Genomic DNA, 16582 nt, shown 5'->3' on the forward strand with positions numbered 1-16582 from the left:
GGGTACCAGGTTATTCCCGTCCAGGTAGGGGTGCAGATGACCCCACTCACCAGTTTCATTAAATAGCATGGGGGCAAAGAGACCCCCGTGGGATCCCATGCAGGAGAATCCAAGGGGCTGGGCAGCCGTCCTGCAGCTGGCCTTCCAACTGGGGCAGAGCGGCTGTGATGCGATGCGCCGCCCTCCCCTCGCAGCCCAGAGAGTTGCCACGGAAGCCCGCATGGCTGATGCTGTCAAGGCCCACCAAGACGCCCAAGAGTATCAACAGCCCCCCCCCCCCCCCCCCCCCCACCCACACAGCACAGGGCTTCCCATGGGCTGGACCCTGGTCTGAAATGGATGCAGGCCGTCCGGCCGTCCCAAGAGCGGCTGGAGAGGGTTGCCCCCCCCCGAGAAAGGGGCACTTGCTCCCGGTCCAGGGAGGATTCCTTCCGGACCGGCTTCGCCATGGCCTCTTTCGGGGGGTGGGGAGAGACGCTCCCCCCACCTACCGCTGAGGGTGCCTGGGGTGGCAGGCGGCCACCATCCCAGCCAGGCAGCGTGGCTCCCGGCCACGGGGGCTGGGTGGGGCCGCCGCTCTGCCGAGTCTGTGCCAGGATAGTGCCCACGTGGGAAACGGCCGAGAGCCTGGCGGAGGCTGGTACGGAGACCCTGCCCTCAGGGAGGGGCAGCCCAGGGCTCAGGGGGCCCGGCTTTGCCTGGAAGGCGACGTGGGCCGGCCCGCCTCCTTCCTCCTGGGGCGGCTCGGCTCCCCGTGCCCTGTGGGACTGGACGGCGCCCGCTGCCCGGCAGCGCTCTGTGTCTCCCGCAGGCAGGCAGGCCCGGCCCAGGCCCTGCAGCCCAGCGGCGCTGGAGAAGCGGCTCCGCCAGGCACTCAGGGTGCCCGGGGTCTCCTCCAGATGCCCTTCCGGCGGCAAGGGCCGCGGTGGCGGGAGCAGCCAGGGGCAGCCCATGCAGAGCCGGTCGCGGGCACAGCTGCCTTCTGGGAGGCCTGGGCTGGCACTGCGGGCTCAAGGGAGGCACAGCCCGGGGGGCTGCAGAGAACCCCCTGGAGGACCCTGGGGGTGCAGGGGCCCCTGCAGCCAACAACCCCAGGGAACTCTGGGCTGCCGCCATGGTGGTCTGCTGCTGCCTCAGGGTGCCTCTGGGCATGTGAGAAGGGCCATTTGCGCAAGGCAGGAGGTGCCTCTTCTCACCTCACTGCAGCAGTGCTGTCCCCCTGGAAGAGCCCTCCGCCTGCGGGAACCCAGCACCGGGGGCAGGGCTCAGCGCCTCCAGGGGCCTATCCGGCCCTTCCTTCCCTGCACCTGCTCTGCTCGGACGAACAGCGCCCGCAGGCCACCTCCGCCCTCAGTGGTGGGGTTCGAGCTCAGGGGCCAGGGACCACCCAGCTTTGGGGCCATCCGGTGCGTTTGTGGGCGGGGTCTGTCCAGCCCCCTTGCAGGCCCTGCTCCCCGGGACTCAATGGGACTGTCCAGGCGCCACTGGATTTTGGGTGGATCCGAGGGGGGGGGGCAGAAGACCACCCGGAGCTGGGCCAGAGGGCATCCTCGGTGCTCATTCTGCCAGGCACGGGTAACACGGGGGGCTCCGGAAGAGGGGGCTTCTCTCTGCCACCCCACCTTCACTCCCACCACGGGCGCAAACCACTCGACCGGCGGGGAGGGGGCACCGCCCGCTGCCCCTCCCTCCCAGGAGGGCAGCCCCAGTGGCCGCCGCCCCCTTCAGCCGGGTGTCCGATTACAGCCACGCAGGAATCCCGGAGCGAGTGAGCAAGCGAGCCAGCCGGCCGGCCAGCCGGGGACGAAGAGGCGCAGCTCCCGCTGCCGGACTGAGGCGCGCCGCGTCCCTCCCCCTGTCGAGCAGGTACCGTGCGGGGGCGTCGCTTCGCGGGGGGGCGACTGCCGTAGCCGCCGGGGCGACCTCCTCGACCGCCCGCAGCGCTGCCTCCGGCCTCTGGGCGGCGCGGCGCGGCGGGCGGGGGTCCTTCCACTGGCCCATGGGGCAGCCGCGGGTCCCACCGCTTGGATCGGAGTCGTGGATTAGCCCGAAGGCGTTCTGCGGGGCTCAGGCGCCGCCCCTGAGCCAGTGCAGAGTGCCCGTGAGTGCCGCTGCGTGAGCACCGCCCCCGTTCCAGAGGTGACTTCCCAGCCGAGCGACGCCGCGGTCCAGCGAGCTTGCGGCCGCCCCCCCCCCCACGCGCGAGTCGGGCTCCGTGTCGCTTGTCAACACGGCGAGCTGCGCGTGGCCTCCTCGCGAAGCCGGGGGGCGCGGGGGGCTGGTGCGGCAGGCGAGGCCGTTCTAGCCCAGTCGGCCCCGCAGACTCGGCGCGCAGGAGCGGAGCGCCGCTGCCCCGCACCCCGTTCCGGAGCCCCGCAGGCCGCGCGCCCTGAGCCCGCTCGGTTCGTCGCTGCCCCGCGAGGGGGGGCGGTTGCCTGCGTGGACCGGCGTAGCGTCGCGCCCCGGGGCGGTTCATGGGCCGGCCGCAGCCTGACGGGGAGAGGACACGCCACGGGTTCCGCGGCATTCTGCTTTTTTTTTCGGATTCCGTGGGACCCTGCCTTGCACCTGCGGGCGAGGCGGGGCAGGGCAGGAGGCGGCCACGCACGGGCGTCCTTTGGGCCCTCCCCGCTGGGCTCGTGGCGGCGCAGGCGCGCGCCGGTGCCTCGGCGGGGGCGGCCCGTCCCGTTTTCGGGATCAGAAGCGGGTGCGGGTCGCGGCCTCGGCAGGCGCGCAGTTCGCCGGCACCGCCTGTCCCGGGTGCGCGACCGCCGGCGCCGGGAGGAAAGTCGCCGCGCACGCCTGCCCGGCTCCCCTGCCCTCCCGCTCCCGGAGTCCCCGCCCGCCGCGGCCCCGGCAGTGGCCTCCCGCGGGGCTCGCCGGGCGGCGGGCGGGCCGCCCCTCTCCCCGCCCCTCTCCCCGCCCGCCGCCGCCGCCGCAAGGTGCGCCTGACGCCGGCCGGCCCGCGGCCGTGAGGCAGGCGCAGCGGCTGCGTGGCGGCTCCCGCCTGGCCTGCCCAGCTCCACGTGACGGAAACCGGCACCCGAGCCAAGCGCCCGCGCCGCCTCGGCAGCGGGGCGGGAGGCGGTGGCGCGGGGAGCGCCTCGGAGGTGCGGGTGCCGCCGTCCGTGGGTCAGGGCAGTGCCGGGAACAGGGCTCGTGGGGGATCATCCCGCCCGCTTCTCCTCCCCACCGGGCCTGGGAGCAAAGCCGGTTGCTGAGGGAGACCCCACGCCAGGCGCCCCGAGGGCCGGGCCCCTGCCCGCGCTGACTGGCGAGCGGCGGGCCCTGCGGGTGCGCCGGATTTCCCGGCCCGTGCGGAGCCGGCTGCCGGAGGGACTGTGGCGTGCGTGGGTTTATTTCCTCGCTTGTGCCCTGCGCTAAACAAAGCGCCGGGGGAGAGCAAGGCTGCGCGGGGGAGCGGGTGCGTGTGTGTATGGGAGGGGAGCCACTCGGGCCGTTTGAGGGTCAACACGAGCGCACCTGGCGCTCTTCGGGCGGCTCGGGAGGCCTCTGGCACCTGGCCCGAGCGTGGCTTGGACTTCGAGCAGACCTGAGACGAAATGCTCCAGCCCCCTCCGCAGCCCGCGGGAGGAGGGCAGCGCGACCCGCGCGGGGGCCGGCCTGCCTTTTCGCAGGGAGGGCACGAAAGAGCCGCGCGGGGAGCCCTCCGCCCGCCCCCTGCCGTGGGCACGGCGGTTCTGGCGGTGGTGGGCAGCGCGAGGTCCCGCGGGGGAGCTCTGCGGGGCTTCCCTCGCTCCCCGCCCCGCTGCCGGCAGCCGCCCCTTTAAGGGGCGCCGAGGGCGCGCCATTCCACGGCAGTTGGAGGCGCCTGGGGAGAGCCGCTCCCGCTGCCTCAGGCGGCCTGCAGGCGCGCAGCGTCGCGTCGCCCTCGCCACGCGTGCCCCCCCCCCGCGGCGTGTCTCGGCCACAGACCCCAGCGCAGCTCCCGGGCCACCCCCCGGTCTCAGCGTGGCGCCCCTACGCCCCAGCGGGGCTTCTCCCCAGAGGGGAGGCTGCAAAGGCAGGGCCCGAGCCCAGCACGGCGTCCCGTTTGGGTTCCCAATCTGCCACCTCAACCGGTGAGGGGGGAGGCGCAAAGGGGAGGCCTCCCCACTCCGGCCGGGTGCCCCCTGCCCGCCAAGCGGTGCCGTGGGACCTCCCAGTTGCCTTGCTGGCCAAGGTGAACCAAGCCCCTGCCATTCCTGTGAGTGGCCCCCAGGGGGACCCCACCTAGGCCCTGGGACAAGAGCAAGTGGCCCCTCCAGATGGTTGGACAGCAGCCGCCGTGATCCTGGGCTTTGCTGGGGGGCCGAGGGGAGGTGGGGTTCCCGACACACGGCGGTTGCCTGGCAGAGCCCAGCCGGGGTCTGGTTTGCACGGCCATCCTGAGCCCACCCACTGCCTGACTGGGGCGCCTGGCTCCTGTCCCTTCCCAGTGGCTTGGCCTTTGCCTGGGAGTCGGCTGGCCTCTGGCTTCAGGCCGTGATCTCCCTCTGAGAGTGGGGATCTCCTGGAGGAGGGGGGTGCCCCACTGACGCTCGCTCGTTTGCGGAGAGGTGGACTGGGCTGGCGCTGGACCTCGCTGTGTCCTGGCACGGGGCGCTCAGTCCTCCCCTCCTGCCCCTTGCAGCGGCCAGCAGACCCGCCAAGATGGCGGAAGCGCACCAGGCCGTCGCGTTCCAGTTCACCGTCACTCCCGAGGGCGTGGATTTCCGGCTGAGCCGCGAAGCCCTCAAGCACCTCTACCTGCTGAGCGTCTCCGCCTGGAAGAAGCGCTTTGCCCGCCTCAAGGTGAGCTGGGTGGGGCCCTGGGTGGCACTCTGCCCCCCCCTTGAGGGCGCTCGTCCCTGTGGGGGACACAGGGGGCCGTGCGTGCGCAGGAACTTCTCAGCCACGGCTCTGAGGGAGCCCATGGGACAAGCCGTTGCAGTGAGCTTTTGCGGGAAGCCTTTGCTGGGCTCCAGTGGGTGTTTCCCCCCCCCCCCCCCCCCCACCATGGAAGGTCCCCAGGCCTTCGCATCACGCATGGGAATTTCATTTTGAGGAGGCTGGCTCAGCTCTTCTTGGAAAGCGGATGGACGCCAATGGAACCTCCCCGCATCTGCTCTCCCTGCAGTGCCCCCCCAAACTGGCGAGGCCAGAGAGTGGCCCTGCACCCCCTGGGATGCCCCCCGGGGGCCACTCCCTGAGCGGGGATGCTCCCCACTCGCTGCCCCGTGCGGCCCCAGGCCTGGCCATGCTCCCCCGACGGAGGTGCTCTGGGGGCCGTGTGGGGCTCGTGCGCTGGCCCTGCGCTGTGGCCCTCCTGGCCTATCTTGGGGCCGTTGGCAACAAAGGACCCAAGCGGCCAGGCCTCGGTGGGCTGGGTGGGAGGAGGAGGGAGAGGCTGGCCACGGGAAAGGGGTGTAAGGTGGTCCCGCTGGAGCCGGTCCCATGCCCCCCACTGCCCCATTCGCCCCACCCCATTCTGACATAGCCGCTTCCCACAGAACAATATCCTGACCGGTGTGTTTCCTGGCACACCTTCAGGCTGGCTGGCCATCGTCATAGCAACGGTGGGATCCATGCACCTCCATGTTGATGTGTCCATGGGGCTGATCTGCAGCATCCGGAGACACCTGCCCGCCAGGTAAGTGCCACCCGCAGCACCCTTCCTTCCCGGAGCTGGGCTCCCTCACCCGGACCTTCTCTTCCCCCAAAAGCCACCCGGACGGGCGCAGTGTCCGGGGGCAGCAAATTCTCTGGCTTGACTCTGCTGTGCGAAGAGGCCGTCTTGCTGCAGGGGGGACACCCTCCCGTCCAAAGCCTTTTGGCAGGGGCAGGACAAGCCCCTGGAGGGCTGCTGGGCCCCTTGGGGGCTGGTGTAGGCCCCCAGGGGCCTCATGCCGAGGCCACCGCTGCAGCCCTCCTCCCGCTCTCCCGCAGCTGCAGCTGCCTGAGCCTCCGCAGCCAAAACCTGCTGAGCGCGGTCCTCTTCTCCACCGGCGTCTGGATCTCCGGGATCTTCCTGTGCCGCAAGTCGCTCAAGCTGCTGCTCTCCTACCACGGCTGGATGTTCGAGCCCCACGGCAAGACCAGCTACAGCACCAGGATCTGGGTGGTGCGTCCAGGGCCGGGCCGGACGTGCACGTGGCGGGCGTGTCGTGAGCGGAGCCGGCTGGTGCCAGGGGTCAGACTAGGTGGCCCGGGAGGCCCCTTGGACTCGCTCTGCTTCTCTGTTTCTGCGTTTCCTTGCCGCCTGCGGGCACCCACGCCTGGGGAGCCGCTGCTGGCTGGGCGCTGCCCCCGCCCCGCTCTGCCCGTGCCGCGTTGGCACGCCTTCCCTGGGAGCCTTCCTTGCGGGAGGCAGGGGAATAACGGCCAGGCCAAGCGGCTCCCCACAAGTGAGCCCAGGGGCCGCCCCCCATGCCCCCCGTCTCGTTGCAGGCCATGGTGAAAGTGATGTCCGGCCGCCACCCGCTGCTCTACAGCTTCCAGACCTCCCTGCCCAAGCTGCCCGTGCCCCACGTGGACGACACCATCCGGCGGGTAGGGGCGAGGGCAGCGGCGCTGAAGGGGGGGGTCGGAGGGGGCGGCCCTGCCATGCGCGCCAGGCAGCCGCAGCTCCCGGGTACATGCCCTGCCGGCCCCCTTCCAGGGTCTTGGCGGGGGCAGAGCGCGAGGGCACAAGCCCCGCCACGCTGGACCGGACCAAGGGGGGCGAGCCGCACTTCCTCCCCCCCCCCCCCCCCCCCCGCCGTGGAGGGGTCAGCACTGCGTGCAGAGGCCATGGCAGGCGCCCCCGCCCCTCCGAGTGGGAGCGGGTTGGGTCTGAGAGGCCGGGGGGGGGGGGGCGCCGGTATCGTGCAGGCATCAGAACCGCTGGGCCGGCCTCACGGAGGGGCAGCGGGACCGCCTTCGCCTGCGGCCACGGCTGCATGTTCGGGGGCAGCCCCCCTTCACAGTCCACGCACGGGGGGGTGGTCACGATGCTGCCCCAGCCGGTCGCCGGCCTTCGGCCTGGTGCACCAAGGAGAGTCTGCAGCAGCCAGCGCCCCTCCCCCCGGGCGGTCTCTCGCCCGTGAGGCCACGGCCTGCTGCTCCCGTCCATCTGTCCATCCACCTGTCCGTCCGGCTGAGTTCATGGCAGACGCGGGGCCTAGCATGGGTGGGGGGCTGCCAGGGCGGAATCGGGCGGGGGGCAGTTGCTCCAGATTGGCCTGTGAGGCGTGGCCTCCTGGGGGGGCGCCACACGCCTGCAGGAAGACGGGCAGCTGCCGCCCGATCCAGTGCCTTCGCAGCCCTTGCCAGAAATTGGGAACCGGGAACCCCCCTCCGGGGAGCGCTGGGGCAGTACGGGGGCCGCCCCTCGGCCACCCCCAGGCCGCCAGCAGCCTCCCCCGCGCTCCCCGTGGCTGTGAATGCGGGAGGGTCCCCCGGCAGGGCCGGCTGCAGTGCCGCTCCCGGGCCGGGGGCTTCCTGCAGCCTTGCCACTGGTCACGAGCACAGGGGCTCGTGCAAGTGCCCCCCGGGCCCTGGGGAGCCCCCCCCCGGATGCTCAGGGGCTTCCTCTGCCCGCAGTACCTCGCCTCGGTCCGGCCCCTGATGGACGACGCAAGCTACGCCCGCATGGAGGCGCTGGCCCTGGACTTCCAGCAGCAGCTGGCCCCGCGGCTCCAGAAGTACCTCGTCCTCAAGTCCTGGTGGGCTACCAACTACGTGAGTGCCCTGGCTGGGCCCGTCGCGCCCCCGGCCCGCCTGCCCCGGCCCTGGGGGTGCCCCCCGCCCTGCCCCCCACCCCGCCAGCGCAAAGGCAGCCCTGCCCCTGTGGTGGAGCTGGGTCCTGAGGGCCGGTGCCGCCCCCCACGGCGCCGGCGCCCCCCCCCCCCCCCGCTCAGCCTGGCCCCACGGAGGGGTGTGCTTGCTCGGCAGGTGAGCGACTGGTGGGAGGAGTACGTGTACCTCCGGAGCCGGGCCCCCATCATGGTCAACAGCAACTACTACGTCATGGTGAGTGGCCGGGGGGGGGGCTGTGCTACGCCTCTATGGTCGGCAGTGGGGTCCAGTGGGCAGAGCCCGACCGGCCGCGGAACCACTCTGGGCCGGTGGTGCTGGGGAAGCGCGGGGGGCGCCTGCGTGACTGGGCGCCCTTGCTCTCTCCGGCAGGACTTCCTGTATGCCACCCCCACGCCGCTCCAGGCCGCCCGGGCGGGCAACGTCGTCCACGCCATCCTGCTCTACCGCCGCCGGCTGGACCGCGAGGAGCTGGCGCCCGTGAGTGGCACGGGGGGGGCGCGGGAGGTGGGGCAGCAGCCAGGGCCTCCCCGGGGCCCCCTCCGCCAGGGGCCAGGCGAGGGGGGGGCTGGGGCTGCAGGGGCGGCTCTGTGGGGCCGGCCGGGGGCTCCCCCGGGCTGAGGCGCGCACCTGGGGCTCGGAGGCGAGAGGTGGCGGGTGCTGGAGACGCAGCTCCTGTGGGCAGGGAGGCCTGGTGGACGCCCCTGTCAGGGACCACTTCGTGAGCAGAGGGGCTGCCACGCCCCCCCATCTGCTCCCAAAGCCCCCGGAGCCCCCGAGCAGCCTCGCTCTCGGCACGCCGGCCGGGTGGTGCCTTCCTTGCCTTCCTTCCTTCCTTCCGGCTTTGCAGTGGAGTCACTGTTCAATGTAGCGCTGGGATTTTTCACGAGTCGCTTGTTTTGCTGGATGCGGATTCTGGTGCACGCGGCTGGGCTGCAAATGTGCCCCCCCCACGGCACCCCCTCCAGCCCCCTGAAATGCCGCGCAGAGACCCACTGTGGGTTCATTGGCCTCCGGTGCTGAGGTGCCTCTTGCCGCCGTTACGGATACTTCGCAAACCTCTCGTGACCTGCAGTCGCTTTTGGGGCGACTCGTGGGTTGCTCCGGCTGCGGGTTCAGGGGGCCGGACGAGCCATGGGACCCCTTGCGGGGCTCACTTCTCCACACCAGCGGCCCCCTCGCTCTGCGGCACCCGCGGGATCAGCGGCCCGGCAAGGGGCTGTTGCACCACGTGCGGTGTGGAGAAGCTGCTGAAGGGATCGACCGAGGGGTGAGGAAAGCTCTGCTCGGGGTGCCCCCACCCAGGGAGAGGAGATCCCCTCTCCCCCTTCGCAGTGCGCCCCTCGAGCTTTTGGTGGGGGGCTGGAGGGGCACCATGCCGGAGGGAGGTGGGCCCAGCCACCAGCAGCTCCCCCCGGCTCCTGCCTGGCCGTCGCCGTCTTGGAATTCGTGGGAGGCCCCGGCTGACCGCCCCCCTTTGCCACTAGGTGATGGCGCTTGGGATCGTGCCCATGTGCTCCCAGCAGATGGAGCGGATGTTCAACACGACGCGCATCCCTGGCAAGGAGACAGGTGGGCGGCACCGGGGGCAGGAGGCATGAGGCCGTGTGGCCCGGGACCCCTGCCTCGTGCACCTCGTTACCCAGTGGAGCAACCCCACACGCTAGACTCCTCAGCGCCCTTCCGAGCAGCCGGTGACTGCGCTCGGGTGACGTGGCTCCAGCCACGCTCCTTTTTTGCTTTTTAAGCAATAGTGCAGTTGGACTTGGGAAAGAGAAACAGAGTGAGTGAGAAGGGCCTTCCTGGGCCATCCAGTCTGACCCCCGGCTCCAGGCGGCTCCGCTCATGCAATCCCCACCATGTGGCTGCCCAGCCTTTCCTTGAACCCTCTCACTGATGCCCCCCACCTCCCACAGAAGCCCATTCCATCTCCTGGGGTCCTAACCCTCAGGAAGTACGTTCTTCCTGGCATGCAACCTGGAACCCGGTTCCTCGAGCTTGGCTGTGCTGGACCAGGTCCTTCCCTCCACCACCGGGGGAAGAGGTCGCGACCCTCTGCTGTGCACAGCCCTTCACATTCCTGCATGTGCTATGAGTTCCCTCCGAGTCCCCTCCAGGCACCCGTGCCGGTCCACGGGGACAGGAGGGCCCTCCTAGCCCGGGCAGCCTCCTGGGCGCACCTGTCGTCAAGGTGCGACAGGCACCTCCTGGGCCAGGAGCCCTATTTTCGACTCTGGTGCCTCCCGGCATTCGACAAGAGGAGCCCAGCCAAGCCTGGTCTTCATTCATGTAAAAGAGCCGGCCACCAGGTTCCCACCTCCATAATGAGATGCCAAAGGTTTCTTGATGGGTTTTCCGCTTCTCCACGCTTCTCCAGGGGCGTAGGTGCTCGAGTGGGTGGAAGACTGTGAGCCAGGCCAACTTCCTGAAGCGCAACGAGCTGTCAAAACTCCGGTTCCATTGGAACGGCTTTTTTACAAAGTTGTGCAGGGCTCCCCGTGGCTCTTTCCAGGGGCGGAAGGCGCTCCGAGGCCCGGGCCGTGTGGGAGCCAGCCGCCTCCTCTCCCCGCTCTCTCTCTCTCTGTTGCTGATGCAGACACCCTGCTTCACCTGTCGGAGAGCCGACACCTGGCTGTCTACCACAAGGGCCGCTTCTACAAGGTGTGGCTGTACCACGCGGGGAGGCACCTCACGCCCCGCGAGCTGGAGATGCAGTTCCAGCGAATCCTGGATGACCCGTCGCCTCCGGCCCCCGGCGAGCTGAAGCTGGCCGCCCTCACCGCTGGGGAGAGGTACCCGAGGCAGTGGGCTGGCGGCGGGCACGGGCGGCAGGAAGGGCGGCCCCGTGGCCCAGGCCGCGCATGGCCAGCCGGCTCGGGGGGGCTCTCTTCCCTCCCTGCCTGGGATCTCGCTGGGCGGCGGCGGGGGGCCCAGCCTGCGGGGGGACAGGATGGATGGGCCGCCGACAGGAATCTGCGCCTTGCTCTCCAGCCAGAAGCAACCCAGTTTCGGTAGCAAAACACAACACGGCTGCCGAGCGCCCGTGGAAGTCACAGCACGTGAGGGCAGAGGGGAAGGAGCGGCTGGGCTGGCGGCCGGCATGTCTCTCTGCGTGGAGAAGCCCCCGGTCCATGTGCCTTGGGCCTCCCCCCGCCCACCCGCCCGCCCACCCGCGCTCCTGCACTCTGCCCTGCCCCGCAGGTGTCCGTGGGCCGAGGCCCGTGCGGCGCACTTCAGCCGAGGCAGGAACAAGGCTGCGCTGGACTGCATCGACCGGGCCGCCTTCTTCCTGACGCTGGACGAGGAAGCGCAGGGCTTCGACCCGGAGCGGGAGGACAGCCTGAGCACCTACGCCAAGAGCCTGCTGCACGGGCAGTGCTACGACAGGTGAGGCTGTGCCGGCGCCCTCCCCATGCCACGCCACGCCGCCTCCGGGCCCCCGCTGGGGCAGGTGGGCTGTGCGGCCAGGCGGCCTGTGGGTGGAGGCTCCTTTGGGATCCACCCCGGGGCAGCCAGGGAGTCCCGTGCGCGTCCCAGAGAGGTGTCCGTGGCGGCCTCGAGCCCTCTTGGGGCTGCCCAGCCCCCACGTGAGCATGGACCCGCCCCGGCTGAGCTTGCTTGGAGGAGCACCCCCTTCCCTTCCCTTCCCTTCCCTTCCCTTCCCTTCCCTTCCCTTCCCTTCCCTTCCCACGTCCCCTGGGGGCAAGCCTTCTGGCCCCTGGCCTGGCTTGCCCGGAACCCCTGGCCTGGGGGCCTTCCCGGGCCGCGCTGACGTGGGCAGCCCTCTCCCGCAGGTGGTTCGACAAGTCCTTCAGCCTGGTGGTGTACCGCAACGGCAAGCTGGGCGCCAACGCCGAGCACTCGTGGGCGGACGCCCCCATCATCGGGCACCTCTGGGAGGTGAGCTGCAGGCCGCGCCCATTGGCGCGCTGGGGAGGCGGGCGGCACGGGCTCTCCACTCACCTCTCGCCTGGTCTTTCTCCCAGTTCATGCTGGCCACAGACCGGTTCAGCCTGGGGTACTGCAGCGACGGGCACTGCCACGGCATTCCTAACCCGGACCTGCCTCCGCCGCAGCGTTTGACGTGGGACATCTCCGAGGAGGTCGGTCCTGCCCCCCCCCCGAGCGCTTGCCTGGGCAGAGGACCTGGGGGCGGAGAGGCAGCTGCAGGGCCACAGCCCACACCCTGGGGCCTTTGTGGGGCCCCCGGCTCCGGGAGAGAGTGTAGCGGGAGGTCTCCCCAGAGCCCATCCCATGCTGTGTGCTGTGTGCCTCCCTCCGGTCTGTGGGGGGTGCCAGGGCCCCCAAGCGGAGCATGCGTGTGGGGAGGAGAGTTCGCATGTCATTTGGGGGAGGGGTGGCCCAGGACTGCGCTGCGTCTCCGCCTGGGGCTCCTCCGAGGCCTCGGATGGACAGGGCTCCTCAGGAGGTGCGGCACGTGCCGTCCTCAGGGCCCAGGGAGCCCCTGGTGTGCAGCCACCAGGGCCTGGGAGGGGGTTCTGGGCGGCCCCCACCGGGCTGCTGTTGCCAGGACAACAGAAGCCCTCCGCTCGGCCTCTTGTGCGCTGCCAGCCCCGCACGCTTGGCCGCCTGGGCCGGCAGGCAGTCTTCTGGCTGCGGGAGGGGAGGGGAGGGGAGGGGAGGGGAGCTTTGCTGCGCGTGGCCTCTCCGGCCTCATCCTGATGTTTGCAGCTGCGGTTGAGGGTGATGAGGGGAGACGCGGGCGTCTCTGCCCCACGCGCAGTTCAGCCGTGGGACTTGCTGCCTGGGGAAGCGGTGCTGGCCACCCGTCGGGATGGCTCTGGAAGGAGACGCCAGACTCATGGGCAGGAGGCTCTCGGGCTGCTGGCCCTGCTGGCCACGTGCTCCTCCTCTGCCAGCGCGAGGTCCTGCGCCCTCCTGCTTGGGGGTTCCGGTGGGCCCCGTGTGGGGTCGGCTCGTCCGGCCCGGCCCGGCCCCCTCCACCCGGCCCCCGGTGCGGAAGCGCAGCTGCAGCCAGGTCTGCGCTGGGTGGGCGCAGCCTTCCGAGGGGCAGCGGAGTGCCCGTCCCCGTGGGCCGGGGGCCGGTGCCGCAGGCCAGGGGGCTCCTCCGGGCAGGGCTGCTCTCTGCACAGCGGCTCGTGCAGAGACGCGGGGGAGACTCTGCCGGAGGCCTCGTTCGGGGCTGGCTCGCGGGTAGGGCTTCGGGGGGCGGGGTGCCCGGCAGGGCTGCCGGGGGTGTGGGCAAGGCAGGGTGGGCTGGGGCGCCCCCGGGCCTGGGTCTTCCCCGGGGACAGCAGGGGCTCTCCCGGGCCGGTGGGGATGTTCTCGATGTGAGGAGGGGGCACGACCCGGGGGCCGTGGCGTGCTGGTGCGCCAGGGCAAGGGTGGGGAGGGGCCCCGTGGCCTCACCCCCCCGGCTCTTTGCAGTGCAGCAAGGCCATCGACGCCTCGTACGGCGTGGCCAGGGCCCTCGCCGACGACGTGGACTTCCACTGCTTCCGCTTCCAGGAGTTCGGCAAAGGCTACATCAAGAAGTGCCGGACCAGCCCGGACAGCTTCATCCAGATCGCCCTGCAGCTCGCGCACTTCCGGGTGAGCCCCCGCCACTCCCGCCAGGCCGCCCCCCTGGCCACCTCTTGCCGGGGCCGGCTGGATGCCCCCGGGGCCCGCAGGCACCCTGGTCCTTCGAGGGCCTGCGGGCGGCACCAGCCCCCGGAGCCCGCCTGCCCCCCGGCCGGCCCCGGCCCCTCGCACGTGCGGCTTCCAGGGGAAGGGGGCGGCGTGCGGGACTCCGGCTGGGGGGGAGCGTGGAGGCCGGGGGCCCCCTGTGCCAGCCTGCTTCTCGCGGCTCCCCTTCCAGGACAAGGGCTGCTTCTGCCTCACCTACGAGGCTTCCATGACGCGGCTGTTCCGGGAGGGCCGGACCGAGACGGTGCGCTCGTGCACCAGCGAGTCGACCGCTTTCGTGCGCAGCATGGCGAAGGCCACCTGCAGCGTGAGTCCCCGGAGGAGTTGAGAGGCCCCTCCACTGCCCCCCTTGATCAGCACCCCCCCACCCTTCGCCTGCGCCGGACCTTCTCCCTCCTCCTCTTGCTGAGCAGCGTGGCCACGAAGCCCGGCGGGGATTCTGCCCCGTCTGTTGCCACGCCTGGCCCCCTGGAGCGCCCCCCGCCCCGGACGCGAGTGGGGCCGATCAGTGGAGCGGTGGGGGGTGGGGGGGCTTCACGCTGAGGCCTCCAGCAGGAGCCTGGCCCGGGTGGCCGCTCTCTCCAGGGAGAACTGTGGCTGCCCCCCGGGTGCAGCCGGGCAGGGGCCCTCGTGGGAGGGGGACTCGGGGCTGCTCCCGGACCGGGCTGGGCATCGGCGGCCCGGTGCTGCCGGGAGAGCTGGCCCGGCCGGGCCCTGACCCGCTCCCCCCCCCCCCCCGCAGACCGCAGAGCGCCTGCAGCTGTTCAAGGTGGCGGCCGAGAAGCACCAGCAGATGTACCGCCTGGCCATGACCGGGGCCGGCATCGACCGGCACCTCTTCTGCCTGTACGTGGTGTCCCGCTACCTGGGGCTGGACTCGCCCTTCCTCGCCAAGGTGAGGGGTGCGGCTCCCGCCACGCAGCCCTGGCTGCTGCGCGTGCGTGTGTGTGTGGGGGACGAGCCCCCGGGCCGCCCTGGCGGCTCGCGCCCCTCGGGACGCGACCCCGCCTTTGCCCTCCCCCAGTCTCCCCCGAACGGGCTCCCCCTCGCCCCAGGGAGCCTCCGCACCTGCCTGGGCTTCCGCACCCCCTTCTGTGCCCCCGCCACTGCTTGGCTGTGCCCAGAGGCTGCCTCCCGCCCTGGTGGGGAGCGGGGGAGCGAGGGTGCTGGGGGCCCCTGGGGGAGGCCCGGGGCTTCCTTCAGCTGACCCACGGGGAGGGGCCTGGCCCGTCTGTGGCCTGCAGGGGCAGGCTGGGCTCGGTGCCGCTCTGGGCAGCGGGGGCCTCTGGCCCCTCCTCCAGCCTTTCTCCAGGCACTGCCTGCCACTTCCTGGGCCCCCTGGCAATGCCCACCCCGACTAACCAGATCCACCAGTCAATTATCCGCACGCTGAACCGGCACATGGACCAGAGCGGGGGCCCCTCCTCCACCCCTGTGGCTGAGGCAGGGATGCTGCAGCCGGCCCCCAGCCATGGGCACGGCGGGACGAGCAGCTCCGGTGGCCGTCGGGCCCCTCGCGGCCCCTGTGAGCCTGCGGAAGGGTCCAGAGGGGGCTTTGAATTGGAGGGGCGCCGCTGCAGTGTGGCGAGGGAGCAGGGGGGTGTCCCCGGGCTGGGCCCCGATCCCCAGGCCCGTTCTGCGCGCCTGCGCCTGATGTGCTGGCGCCTCTGTCCCGTCTGTCCCGCAGGTGCTGTCCGAGCCCTGGCGCCTCTCCACCAGCCAGACGCCGCAGCAGCAGATCAAAATGTTCGACCTGGAGTCCCATCCGGACTGCGTCTCGTCCGGAGGCGGCTTCGGGCCAGTGAGTAGGGCCTGCTGTGGTGGGTCAGGCGGGGGCTCCGTGGCTGGCTGGGCACCGGAGGGGCGTGAAAGCCCGGCATAGGTGCAGGGGAGGGGTAAGAAGCGCCGCCAGGGTGGGCAGGAGCGTGGCTGGAATGGGCTGGTGCTGCTGCCCTGCAGATGTGGTGGACTACAACGCCCATCAGCCCAAGCCTGCATTTCCAGCGGTGGAGCATGCTGTGGGAGGGTGCCAGATTATCCACCCCTGGGTCGCTGGGTCCAGGCAGGGGGTAGTTTTGCCCCAAAGTATTTCCCAGCCATGCACTGAAAGGCTTCAGGGGAGCTCCTGGAACCGTCCCCGCAGCGCCAACTTTCTTAATTCCCATGGGAGAGTCCCCATGCCCCCCCCCCCCCCCGCCGGGCAGCCAAGACTTCTCCCACCACGTCTCAGCAGTTGATCCTCAGGGAATCCAGCGCCCGTGACTCACCAGTCAGGACAGCATGGCTGTCGGGGTTACGCAAAGCAGGGCCCGGCTCCTGCGGTCCGAGCAGAAGGGCGGGAGGTGGCTGTGCCGGGGCCCTTCTTGATGGAGCTGCCCCCGAGCCCACGTTGGAGCAGAGCAGCAAGGCCAGCCAGAAGGGGCCTCCCGGGCCAGCTAGTCCAGTGGTGGCGAACCTGTGGGACGCGAGCCACAGCAGGCACGCACAGCCCTCTTCATCCGCATGGGAGCCAAGTCGCCAGCAGCACCCCAGCACCTGAGCGCGCACGGGGGCCGCACGCATGCCCGGAAAGGAGTGGTGGTGCCAAAGCGAGTCAAGGAACCCTTTTCCAAAATACTCCAATTTTGAATGGTATTTTACCCCTCTATTAGGGTTAGGGGTGTACACCAGCATAGGGTTAGGGTTAGACAAACGAGGTGCCCTGGCATGATTTCGATCATTGGATTGTGTTCAGAAGGGGCAGAAATGGTGAGCTGGGCAGAAAAAGCTACTCCAGGAAGGCTTTTTCAAAATCGCCCCCTTTCAATGGAATTTCAGCCCTGCATTAGGGTTAGGGGTGTGCACCAGGGTAGGGTTAGGGTTAGACAAAGGAGGTGTCCCGGCATGATTTCGACTGTTGGATTGTGTTCAGAATGGGCAGAAATGGTGAGCTGGGCAGAAAAAGCTACTCCAGGAAGGCTTTTTCAAAATCACCCACTTTCAATGGAATTTCAGCCCTGCATTAGGGTTAGGGGTGTGCACCAGGGTAGGGTTAGGGTTAGAAAAAGGAGGTGTCCCAGCATGATTTCGACTGTTGGATTGTCGAAATCATCTGGACCCATTTCAGTCCGGCTTCAGACCCGGGTACGGTACTGAA

General features: G+C 70.6%; 1 protein-coding gene across 3 annotated transcripts in view; it reads left to right on the forward strand.

Annotated features, from left to right (window-relative positions):
- Window positions 1-1575: 1575 nt before the first annotated feature.
- CPT1B (carnitine palmitoyltransferase 1B) overlaps window positions 1576-16582 on the forward strand; it is a 19179-nt gene continuing 4172 nt past the window's right edge. The window contains exons 1-17 of one of the 3 annotated variants that reach the window (XM_044429609.1): window positions 1576-1866; window positions 4634-4794; window positions 5493-5632; window positions 5929-6103; window positions 6430-6531; window positions 7564-7701; window positions 7915-7992; window positions 8149-8256; window positions 9264-9348; window positions 10373-10568; window positions 10978-11163; window positions 11571-11676; window positions 11763-11879; window positions 13186-13350; window positions 13619-13753; window positions 14189-14341; window positions 15134-15247. In XM_044429609.1, the coding sequence (XP_044285544.1) occupies window positions 4654-4794; window positions 5493-5632; window positions 5929-6103; window positions 6430-6531; window positions 7564-7701; window positions 7915-7992; window positions 8149-8256; window positions 9264-9348; window positions 10373-10568; window positions 10978-11163; window positions 11571-11676; window positions 11763-11879; window positions 13186-13350; window positions 13619-13753; window positions 14189-14341; window positions 15134-15247 (2139 nt within the window). In that variant the 5' untranslated portion in view covers window positions 1576-1866; window positions 4634-4653. Of the gene's footprint in view, window positions 1867-2078; window positions 2102-4633; window positions 4795-5492; window positions 5633-5928; window positions 6104-6429; window positions 6532-7563; window positions 7702-7914; window positions 7993-8148; window positions 8257-9263; window positions 9349-10372; window positions 10569-10977; window positions 11164-11570; window positions 11677-11762; window positions 11880-13185; window positions 13351-13618; window positions 13754-14188; window positions 14342-15133; window positions 15248-16582 lie in introns of those variants that run through there. The other 2 variants (XM_044429616.1, XM_044429625.1) reach the window with 2 other exon arrangements.

Source organism: Varanus komodoensis, unplaced genomic scaffold (assembly GCF_004798865.1).
Source record: "Varanus komodoensis strain SLA01 unplaced genomic scaffold, ASM479886v1 scaffold1, whole genome shotgun sequence".
Classification (NCBI taxonomy): Eukaryota; Metazoa; Chordata; class Lepidosauria; order Squamata; family Varanidae; genus Varanus; species Varanus komodoensis.